The 12,097-nt window shown below is 38.0% G+C and overlaps 1 protein-coding gene across 3 annotated transcripts in view; it reads right to left on the bottom strand.

Annotated features, from left to right (window-relative positions):
- The window catches only part of LOC126173722 (cilia- and flagella-associated protein 20), a 73,015-nt gene that overhangs the window by 14,621 nt on the left and 46,297 nt on the right, over positions 1–12,097 (bottom strand). The window contains exon 2 of one of the 3 annotated variants that reach the window (XM_049920980.1): positions 6,476–6,943. The exons of the other annotated variants lie outside the window; for them this stretch is intronic. Within the exon in view, the coding sequence (XP_049776937.1) occupies positions 6,665–6,943 (279 nt within the window). The 3' untranslated portion in view covers positions 6,476–6,664. Of the gene's footprint in view, positions 1–6,475; positions 6,944–12,097 lie in introns of those variants that run through there. 3 annotated transcript variants of the gene reach the window in all.

A 12,097-nucleotide genomic window follows, 5' to 3' on the forward strand; every position in this document is an offset into this window, starting at 1 on the left:
GTGAAAGCTGTTTTGGCTTTTGAGCTCAGCAGAAGTTTGTGTCAAGTGCTCCTTCAAAGACAGTGTCCTATTTATTGTGATCCTAAGGTATTTTGAATGCTAAAGAACGATCACTTCAAGGCAAATACCTAAAACCAAGAAGATGACACACCCACATAATACAGGACTTATAATCTCAAAGATCTGTTGCCTATAATGAATTTGTCTTCTTCAACAATTTGTGGTGCAATTGGCTGTTGGCCTCTCCCAGGAGCAATTATTAAATCGCCAGTTAATTCGGACTCCCATGTTCTTCAGTCCCACTGTGGAAAGAGGACCTCTGCTTAATTAATCAATTACTCACAAAGAGCAGCAGCATCACTGCCATTGTTTAAAAAACAAAAAAACAGCTTTACAAGTAAAGCCCTCTACACCTTGTCCAGAACCATGTTAACTGTCTGTAACTGTAATGCACAATGATGCTTGCTTGTGTCTCAACCCTACATCACCGTAGCAATACCAACAACTAACTGTACGTCAGGAAACACATTACTAACAATGCATATCCTGTAGCACATGCAGCACACCATCTGAACATATTCCTGTTAAATGTGGGTACCCATACAGTACATAGTTTTCCATCTACACTGGCTCAAGTAGCGAAAGTTTAATTATATCCATCCTGTATATTAACATTGTTGGTGAGATGGCAATTAAATCAATAAAAACTCTTAATAATGTCAGCATTTTTAATGATATTTACAAATCATGTACTACATAACTATTTTAGATTATATTGTTTTGTAAATTTTGTTAGTGCAATAGCATTCTGATTCAATGAAGATACTTCTCCCCATACCTGATGCCTCTCCTCCTCCCTCTTCCCACTCCAATTTAAGTTGATTTCTTCTACAAAGAATCAAGAATGCTCTATGTTATTGGCTCTAACCTGTCTGAATTACATTTGCTTTGTGACTTTCCCAGTATTCTCCTCCCTGTCCTCCCTTCATCACCTTTCCATCAGCCCTCATATAAATTACGTGATTAATTGATGTACTTTTATTTATACACTTCTGGCTATTGTTTTATCTTTATACACACTTGCTCCTATTATCCTTACATTTTTTCTATTATTATTTTTGTTATTAATTTGTCCATTCATTTTAATGTGCACTTTTTAACACAACCAATCATACAAATATGCAACCTGGTGACAGGCTTTGGTAGTTAGTTTTTGAAATGGCCGTCCGCCATCAGTTGAGCAGTGATGTTGAGAATGTAATTATATGACAACTATGTATTAAGGCATGTAAATGATACATAAACTTCAATGTGAATGTTTCTAAAAGCATCAGCAAATATAATTTTTAATAACTAGTGATATGTTGATATTAGCGAGCTAATAAAGCAATGATGTACTCAGAAGTATCAAGTGATTACAATGTGTCCTTATTTTCCATGTAATAAAGTATGTGTGGCACTACAGAGGGTGTAATAGCTCCTGTATTCATTGACCAGCCTTTTGATGGTAACCACTCTGAAAATTGGTAAGCTCCTTTTGTATACATATCTGAATGATTGACAATAACCTCAACTGCAACTGGAGCTGTCACGTTCATTAAATCATGAGTGGAGATCAACTTATCAGTACCATTTCCTACTATGGAGACACTGGACCAACATGGTATATATATGGAAACAATGCAGGTTCAAACAAAGAAAATAACAACTAGAAACATAATTTTAAAACATGAAGAGGATCAACTTTAACACTCAACTATTCTAAAATACTGTTTCCACATCAGCAAGCAGGATAAAGAAAACAGATAGAACAAAGCAAAAGCTTGGTTTTCCTAAATCAACCTCTTATCGTAAAGTAAAAGCGAAAGAAAATGTATTACAGGAAACTGACAATTAAAGATTATCAGTTATTCAGATGTTAACAAGAGATTAAACTGTGTTTAAGGTGGCAGAGCAAAGATTATAGCTATCAACACTAAGAACTTGGCATACAGAATACAACAAAATTTGAGAAGTAAAAATGAAATGCATGAGAAGTTTCTGCGATGAATGAACAAACGCTGATTAATGTAAAAAGTAAAATAAGGAGGAAGGTAAAATAGGTAGGCACTTAAGAACACCACCACCAGTTTCAGGGAAAGGGGGGAATGTGGGAATAGGAAAAGATAAAGTAGAATAACATGCTAATTGTATAAGCAAGCCTAAGGTGTGCTGTATGAGACAAAAATTAAATGGTCCACTTGTGAGGAATAGAAGACCAGAAAGGGGCAACAAGAGAGGTAGCGGAGACAGAGACAAATATGTAATGCAAATCTTACTTTTCATCTTAACGACTGGGATTATTCATGGTCACAAAGTAATACTCAGATTATGTGAGTTGTTAGATAATTTCCCTTCAAGCTATACAAGCTATACAATGCAGAATGCTCATAGCTTCTAAATGAGGAACTTTTGACTTCAAAAACTAATATGGCCATGCTTCTTTCCAATTTTCCGTACGACCATGCTTCTTTCCTATTTTCATTTCCTCATTAATTGTAATTTTAGTAGTAGCCATTTCTCAGTGACCTATTTTTTATCATGGATGCAACAGGCAGAGCTAATAATATTAAACTTCTCACAACTGACCAGCAGCTGTAGAAGATTAGCCATGACTACATTCCCAGATCAATGAAGAGTCACAATATGAGTTGCTATGTGATGAATTAGTTAAAACTGACTACAGCAATAAAAGTTTATGATTGGGACTGAAAATAAATCTATTTATATCTAGGTAAAGGGGGAGGGGGAGCGGGGGGCCAAGGCTGGTATGGTCTTGAGGAATCTGGCTCCTGCTGGAGGATAAGTCTATTACAACCTTGAGAAATGTCTCTTCAATTTGCAATTTCTAACTGCATGGCATTTCGGCCCAAGATGCTGGAGTTGGCGGTCGTCTGTGCGTTAGGTGTGCTTGCGTGTGTGTGTGTGTGTAAATGATGTGTGTATCTCTCTTTTACTAATGAAGGCTGTGGCTGAAAGCTTTATGTAAGAGTTTTTTAATTGTGCCTGTCTGCAACTTCATGTGTCTTGTTTATGGTAAGTAGCAATCTGTCTTTTCCTACATCATTGAATTTACAAAAGTAGATAGACGAAAGTAAATCTGACCACTTGCTAATAAGAGGAGACTTGAATTGAAGTATGGGGGAGACACCAAGACTTGGAATTGGAGGAACATGCAGAGAGCACATACAATAAATAACGATGATGGACAAGAACTAAAACATTTTGCAACTTTCATTCAAAAATATGAAAATTACCAACACATTCCTTAGGAAAAAAGACATTTATAAATATACAAGGCGTGCAAGAGGTCATGGGTCTTTTATTGATAATTGTATATTAAACTGAAAACTTAGATCACTTGTCCAAGATGTAAGAGTCCACCAAAGAGCACACAATATTAATTAAGTCCACTATTTTGTTATAGCAAAAAAAACCTGTCAAGCAGACAGAAGAAACAAGTATGTAAATTACACAACATCAAAGGAGGAGTATCTGTTATAAGATAACAGTATAAAATGTAAGTACCAACAAAAAATTGCACAATATCTACATAACAAAATTACACAAAATAATGTAAACACAGAATGGGAAATATCAAGTCATGCATTAACAGAACAGCAATGGAAGGTATACAGGAAAAGAACAAATCCACAAAAAAAGAAATGTTTCAGAATACGGAATGATGAAATAGAGACACAATTAAAGAAAAACTAAAAGCTTACCTAATGAATCTACATGATGAGACACAACCAATACATGCAGAAAAATGCAACTTCACCAAAAATAGGAATGAGGAAAGCTCATCAAGAATAATAGGACCAATTTAATTCAACAACAGAAAATTATGTGCATGGCAGACAAGAGATGCCCTATAAACTCATCAAATGACTTAACAAGCAAGAAAGGGATGCTACGAGAATAAGTGTCAAAGATAAAGGGACTTGGATACAATACTATGAAGAACTCTGGACTCGAAAAGATGACAAAGTTGAAGATATAACAACTTCAAAGGACAGATGGGACCAGGGGGATGACATCATACTAGATGTGACACAGGAGGTCCTTAGACAGTTGAAAAACAGAAAAGCTGCAGGATATGATGGAATCAACTTAGAACTCCTTAAATACAGAGAATTCATATTATGAATGAGGCTCTTGAATGAATGCTGAGAGATGAGGGTGGCACTTGAATCTTGGAAGACAGTGGAGGTGACACCATTCTACAAAAAAGCAGGAAGAAATGTCTCTGAGAACCAAAGAAGAATAAAACCTACTCAATGCTTCTTACGAACTCCAAGCTAGAATTATTAACAATACGTAGCTGACACCCTCCTCAAGGAGGAACAAAATGGCTACAGAAAGGGATGTATGACAAACAGAGAGACATTGTACTTTTACATGTAGAGCATGGGAAGTTTTTAGTGAGGTTGCATTTGATTATGATCCATTAAGTGACTATGTTAATCACTGAACAGTCATCTTAATGGAACAGATCAAAAATATAGGCAATGTAATGCATTGAAATGGAAAGAAGAAACTGTTGGTATATGTTGCTCTGGTGGCAATCTCACTTTCAGTAGTCTGTGAGCCAGTAAAACCTCCGAAAACTGTATTTCTGTACAAATGTAATGAAATGAGGCATTTTTTAAACGTAGTTAGAAAATATAATGCATGCTTTCATATTTGAGATATGACGAAGTAATAGAAACACATTCATTATCTACTTACATAGCTGCACTGCATACTTTTTATACATACACACACACATCTCTACAACACTATACGAACAGACATTTACAAATCACTAGCTTGCTTACTCACCATCACTCATCATAATAACACTACTGATATGCAAGCACAGCCCCAGGTAACAGCTAATATATACATCACAAAGCTAATAAGCTATACAAACAAGTACCTAAGAAATCTAAAAAGAGTGTAAAGAATGAGTCTCTGAAATACAGTGTGTTACAATGAGATTCAACACTGCACCCTGAAAGACCACACTTTTTGTCTCACCTGGTTTTAACCCAGCCACAAATTCTAGGAGCACCTTGATTCACCAAGTCTTACTCATCCAGTACAAGCAAAGCCATTAGACAGTCTTCATTTAACATTAACTTTCTTCAGATACACTTTATAGCAGTGGTTGTCAAACTTTTTTGCTCAAGGGCCAAACATTTAAGGCAACCCTTGGACATATGTACAGATCTTATAATTAATTGATAACTTCTGTAAATTGGTATGTTATGAGCCCACAACAGACCAGCTATGGTAATGGTGTGATAAGATGGCTGCTGGCCGCTTAAGTACTGACCAGTAAAAGTCGGCGCCATTCAGTACACTTTCTGTTGACTCTTCTGTTTAAGACTGCAGCCACCCTCCATGATCCCAGATTTATGACACTGCAATTGACTGATGCAGTACTGTTTTATTCTCTTTGTGAGTGGATTATTAACTGGTTAATAACAGTAACTGTACTTATACTTAAATGCATTATGCAATATGAGACACCAGTGGTTAGCAGATTGGACTCTCACTCGGAAGGATCACGGTTCAAACCCCTGTCTGGCATTCACATGAAGTTTTTCCAAGACTTCTCTAAACTGCTTGTGGCAAATGCCAGTTGGTTCCTGTGAAATGGCATGGCCAATATCCTTCCCCATCCTTCCTTAATTTGAGCTTACCCTCTGTCTCTAATGACCCTGACGTCATCAGTATGTTAATCTCTAATCTTTTTCCTTAATATGATACATGATTAAAAATGTTTGCTAAATGTTTTGAATATCACTTTTCTGCTTCTCAATGCACAGTATTACAACAGCCTCCATTTAATTTCACATTCACTGCTACAAACAAAGATGATCATAATAAACGTTCTTGAGTCCCTGCTACTTCAGTGTCAAAATTTATACCACCACAGCTGATTTGTCAGAACTTACAATAAACGAGAAAGCATTCCCTCTTACAGATCCTCTAAGCCGGCAGTGGCAGTGCCACTATCCCCTCTACTCCTGAGGCAAGATGCCAACTTCACTTAGTTCACTTCCAATTTCATCAAAATCAATTAAAATTATGCATATCTAGACATTACTGTCTCTGTTAGTATTTTTGTTTGTTACTGAACAGGAAAACTATAATTTTAAGATGATCTTTTACTTGATGTTTTTGGATTTGGCTGTAGCTGCTTGATGTATATTTTTATAAAACATGACTGAGGGCCGCATAAATACTCAATTTGGGCCCACTGCTCTATGGCACAACACATCCTCAAACAGTTGACAGCAAATTACATACTGTTAGTGCTTTGACAGTTATATACAGCGAGAGATGCAATATTTATTTTCTCATTAAAAAAGACATAATTTGACAATACTACAGATACACAAGAAATACTTAAGCAGTTCATTTATAAAAGCAGTTTATTTGTTGTATTTTCCATTGTCTTCATAAAAAATTTCAGAAAACCAATTTCAGGTACTACAAGCTACACCCTCAAAGCAACTGATATGGTTACACTTTTTCACACATTGAAATCCAAAATAATTCTGTTTCAAATAATTCATTGAAATTTACAGTAGAGTTTTCACAGAAGCATCATTTTTTATTTCCGTACTTCTCATTAGTAACTCCAGTTATGCCTTTTTAGCTCTTCATCAGAATATATTCTATCACAGAAATATATTCGTCTTAATCGGCAATTTGAATGTATCTGAATCCTTACAGTTTCCTTATAGCTTGTTCCAAATGCTTTTTGTGTGAATTCAGCTAGATTTATTTGTATTATATTCCAGCCATCCTCCAGTAACAGTGGAACACTGCAAGTATGCGGTCTTACTGAAGTACCAGAACGAGAGTTGCTTGCACAAAATTGTCGGCGAATATTTCTGTCGTCTAAGACCTATAATAATATAAAAATTTGTTAAACAGGTATAACTTTAACTGATGGGGTCATGCTAACATAGAAGATTAATATGCAAATACACATTGTGTGGGACTGAATACAAACCAATTGCTATAAAAGTCAGGGAAAATAGAAGTAGCAGAGTTAACAGACTCAGAAACACACTAAGAGAGACGAAACCTTTGACTCTGTCAGAAAGTTTATATCAAGTTCAGAGTCTATCTACCAGGTCCTCTTCTTCTACCACTTTTATAAATGCAATAGAACAGCGAGCAGTTAATATACATAGCAATAAACTGTAGAGCATCTTGTAGAGTATGCAATGAAGTGTGGATTGTGTGCAATGCATTTGTTTGGGGAAAATAGCACACACAGGAAGCAAGACAATATAAATGAGAAAATATAAACGACTGTACAAATTAGGAAAAGACACCCTAAACCCTGTATCAGGAAAGACAAAAAACTGCATGATGAAAATTAAATGTAACTGAGAAGACTGTTTAGTTAAAACAGACATTATTTGTTGAAGTTACCAGTATTATCAGTAATGTCTTAAAGATGGCTGTAGTTTGAGGAATGTTAAAGTCTGTGGTGTACAGAAATGCAAGATCAATGTTCTAAGATCATGTTGCAGATCACTGAATGAGACCACAACTAATAAACAGTCAAAAATCTTCACAAAACTTCGGTTCATGTCTCATGCTGCATATTAAAAACAAGATGAGAGAATCACAAGAAGTAATGAGGGAAGCCTAATAAAAACTGTTGTATGCATCAGTGAGAAGTTCTCACATTATTCGAAATGGTAATTAGAACAGTGTGGTCCCTGACTACCAGAATGCTGAGACCTCTAGCAAAAACATAGCTGCATTGATGTTTTCAACTTCTAGAAACAGTACATTAAGAAACAAGGAGGTGATCAGTTGAAAACCAGTATCATTTTGGCCATGTCATACATGGCTATTATGACCCAGGACTGGGAAGATGGACAATCCCACCCAAAAACAAGAGCATTCACAAATTTGCAGGTCAGAAAAAGCATGCAGTTTGGTACAAAACTTATCATTCAGCAATTAATGAAAAATTACTCCCAAAAAATGAAAGCTCTTGGCAGCAAGCAGAATCTCTTCCATTATAATCTATGGCCTCAAAAGGTGACAAGTGTCATGAGCTTTTAGGTAAACAAGTACATTGTTATAGCCCCTTCCCACAATAAGCCCTGGTGATGTCACATTTATTTTATTTTATTCTTCTCTCTCTGATTTTCCAGATGTCAAAAATGAACTCAAAGCATGATAATATGACTACTGATGTAGTACAGTGGAGGTCTTAAATGTGGGTTTTGAACTGAGTGAAAAGATAGGACTAGTGTGTATCTATTAATGGTAACTATATTGAAAGTGGAAAAAGCCAGTTTTATATAATTTTTTGATTGATGCAGTTTTTACAGCACTGCATTCAGTCTTATATATATTTTATAACCATAATATGATCTGCAATTTGTAAGAATCATATTATACAGTACAAATGACAAGTATGCAGGATATGAATCAAAGAGGAAAGCACAGACTGAGGAGGATTTTAATGATATACACTGAGGCGACAGAAGTCATGGAATTGTGTGTGATATTCACACTTGCAGATGGTGCTAGTATCACGTACACAGTGCATCAGTGGAGCTGTCACCTGTTCTCAGGTGATATATGTGAGAAGGTTTCCGACATGATTATGGACGCATGATGGGAATTAAGAGTCAGTCAGTCAGGCAGCAGTAGCCGACCGAGACAGACGCAGCAACAGGGAAGTAACCGCTTTTGTGTCATTCACGAGTTCCTAACCAAGAGCGAATTTTATTGTATCACCTGTGTGCTTTAATAGTTTAGTTTCTTGAGTTTCTGTGTGTAAATTTAATATCTAATAGCCACAGTTGTCGCATTTTCGTTTGCTTTGGAAAGTAAACCAATTTTGTGAGATATTACAAGTTCCTAATCAGAGGCAAATTATTTAGTTTCCCCTGAGTGCTACTAGACACATTTCATGTGTTTCCGTCAGGGTCTAGAGTAGAGTTGCGCAGCACATGCCAATAGTCCATTTATCTCACAGTTTAATTTTCCATGGTCTTTAGTATGGACAGGGACTGCGACTGTTGTGTGTGGATCTGAGCCGAGTTGGTGACACTTCGCTCTCAGCTTCAGGCTGTGATGGCTTCAGTTACACAGTTTGAGGTTGCAGAGGATGGGCACCACTGTTGTGGGCCGACCGTGGGGATCCAATGGACGTCCAGCATGTCAGAGTCCTCCAATTGGTCCTCACCGGTGGCCAACCCAGTTACTCCTCACACTGAGGCTGACCCTTCACCTGTGGTCGAGTGGGAGGTCGCCCTGGGGCGAAGTAGGCGGCGAAAGACTTCCCAGGCGGCCGCACATAAAGCTTCCCCGATTTGTCTGACACACAGGTTCTAGGTGCTGTCTGTGGCTGACACTGTCACTGAGCCAGATGCTGTCGCCTGTCCTGTTTCAGAGGAAACCACTCAGCCTGCAAGATCCGGGCAGTTGCAGAGCATGGGATTATTGGTAGTTGGAAGCTCCAACGTTAGGTGCATTATGGGGCCTCTTAGGGACTTGGCTGACAAGAAGGGTAAGAAAACCAATGTGCACTCCGTATGTGTACCGGGTGGAGTCATTCCAGGTGTGGAAAGGGTCCTCCCAGATGCCATGAAGAGCACAGGATGCAGCCAGATTGTTGCTCACGTCGGTACCAATGATGTATGTCACTTTGGATCAGAGAAGATTCTCTCTGGATTCGAGCAGCTAACAGAAGTGGTAATGGCTGCCAGTCTTGCTTGCAAGATGATAGCAGAGCTGACCATTTGTAGTTTAGTCGACAGGACCAATTGCGGACCTCTGGCACAGAGCCGAGTGGAGGGTCTGAATCAGAGGCTCAGACGGTTCTGCAACTGTGTAGGCTGCATATTCCTCGACTTGAGCCAAAGGGTGATTGAGTTTCGGGTTCCGCTGAATAGGTCTGGTATCCACTATACGCAGGAGGCGGCTACACAGGTAGCAGGGGCTGTGTGGCATGGACTGGACGGTTTTTTTAGGTTACAGGCTCTTGGGAAAACACAAGAGGGGCTTCAGTCACAAAGGGCGCAGGCTAAACACAGGAAGAACATAGATACAGGAACCATTGGTATAACAGTTGTAAATTGTCATAGCTATGTTGGGAAAGTACCAGAGCTCCAAGCGCTAATAGAAAGCAAATTGTTATAGGCACTGAAAGCTGGCTAAAGCCAGATATAAGCTCAGCCAAAATTTTTGCGAAGAACCTAATGGTGTTCTGAAAGGATAGGCTAAACACGGATGGTGGTGGCATGTTTGTTGCTCTCAGAATTAGTTTATCTTGACGCGAAATTGAAGTAGATACTTCCTGTGAGTTAGTACGGGCAGAGGTTATTGTTGGCAACCAGAATGAAATAATTATTGGGCCCTTTTACTGACCTCCCAATTCAGATGATACAGTTGCTGAATGGTTCAAAGAAAATTTGAGTTTGATTTCAAACACGTACCCGACTCATACAATAATAGTTGGTGGTGACTTTAATTTACCCTCAATATGTTGGCGAAAATACATGTTTAATTCTGGAGGTACGCAAAAAATATCATCCGAAATTGTGCTAAACGCATTCTCTGAAAATTATTTCGAGCAGTTAGTTCATGAGCCCATGCGAATAGTAAACGGTTGTGAAAACACACTTGACCTCTTAGCAACAAATAATCCTGAGTAAATAATGAGCATCAAAACCGATTCAGGGATGAGTGAACACAGAGTTGTCATAGCGAGATTGAATACTGTAATCCCCAAATCCTAAAAAAATAAGCGAAAAATATACCTATTCAAAAAAGCAGATAAAAATTCACTTGACGCCTTCCTAAGAGACAAGCTCCACTCATTCCAAATTAATAATATAAGTGAAATCAGATGTGGCTTAGATTCAGAGAAATAGTATCGGCAGCAATTGCGAGATTAACACCAAATAAATTAACAAACAATGGAGCTGATCCTCATTGCAACACAAAATGGGTTAGAACACTGTTGCAGAAACAACGAAACAAACATGCCAAATTTAAACAGACGCAAAAATCCCCAAGATTGGCAACCTTTTACAGAAGCTCGAAATTTAGCGCGGACTTCAATGCGAGATGCCTATAACAGTTTCCACAATGAAACTTTGTCTCAAAACCTGGCAGAAAATCCTAAGAGATTCTGGTTGTATGTGAAGTATGTTAGCGGCAAGAAACAATCAATGCATTCTCTGCACGATAGCAATGGAAATACTATCAAAGACAGCGCTGCCAAAGCAGAGTTACTAAGCACAGCCTGCGGAAATGCCTTCACAAAAGAAGACAAAGTAAATATTCCAGAATTCGAATCGAGAACAGCTGCCAACATGAGTAACATAGAAGTAAATATCCTCGGAGTAGTGAAGCAACTTAAATCACTTAATAAAATCAAGTCTTCTGGTCCAGACTGTATACCAATTAGGTTCCTTTCAGAGTATGCTGATGCATTAGCTCCATACTTAACAATCAAATACAACCATTCGCTCGACGAAAGGTCCGTACCCAAAGACTGGAAAGTTGCAAAGGTCACACCAATATTATAGAAAGGTAGTAGGAGTAATCCACCAAGTTACAGGGCCATTTCGTTAACGTCGATATGCACCAGGATTTTAGAACATTTATTGTGTTCAAACACTATGAATTACCTCGAAGAAAACGGTCTATTGACACACAGTCAACAAGGGTTTAGAAAACATTGTTCCTGTGAAACACAACTATCTCTTTATTCACATGAAGCATCGAGTGCTATTGACGAAGGATTTCAGATCAATTCCGTATTTCTACGAGGGCAGTTCAATAAGTAATGCAACACATTGTTTTTCTGAAACAGGGGTTGTTTTATTCAGCATTGAAATACACCAGGTTATTCCCCAATCTTTTAGCTACACAACACTATTTTTCAACGTAATCTCCATTCAATGCTACGGCCTTACACCACCTTGAAATGAGGGCCTGTATGCCTGCACGGTACCATTCCACTGGTCGATGTCGGAGCCAACGTCATACTGCATCAATAACTTCTTCATCATCC

The sequence above is a fragment of the Schistocerca cancellata genome, chromosome 1 (genome assembly GCF_023864275.1).
Source record: "Schistocerca cancellata isolate TAMUIC-IGC-003103 chromosome 1, iqSchCanc2.1, whole genome shotgun sequence".
In the NCBI taxonomy this organism is placed as follows: Eukaryota; Metazoa; Arthropoda; class Insecta; order Orthoptera; family Acrididae; genus Schistocerca; species Schistocerca cancellata.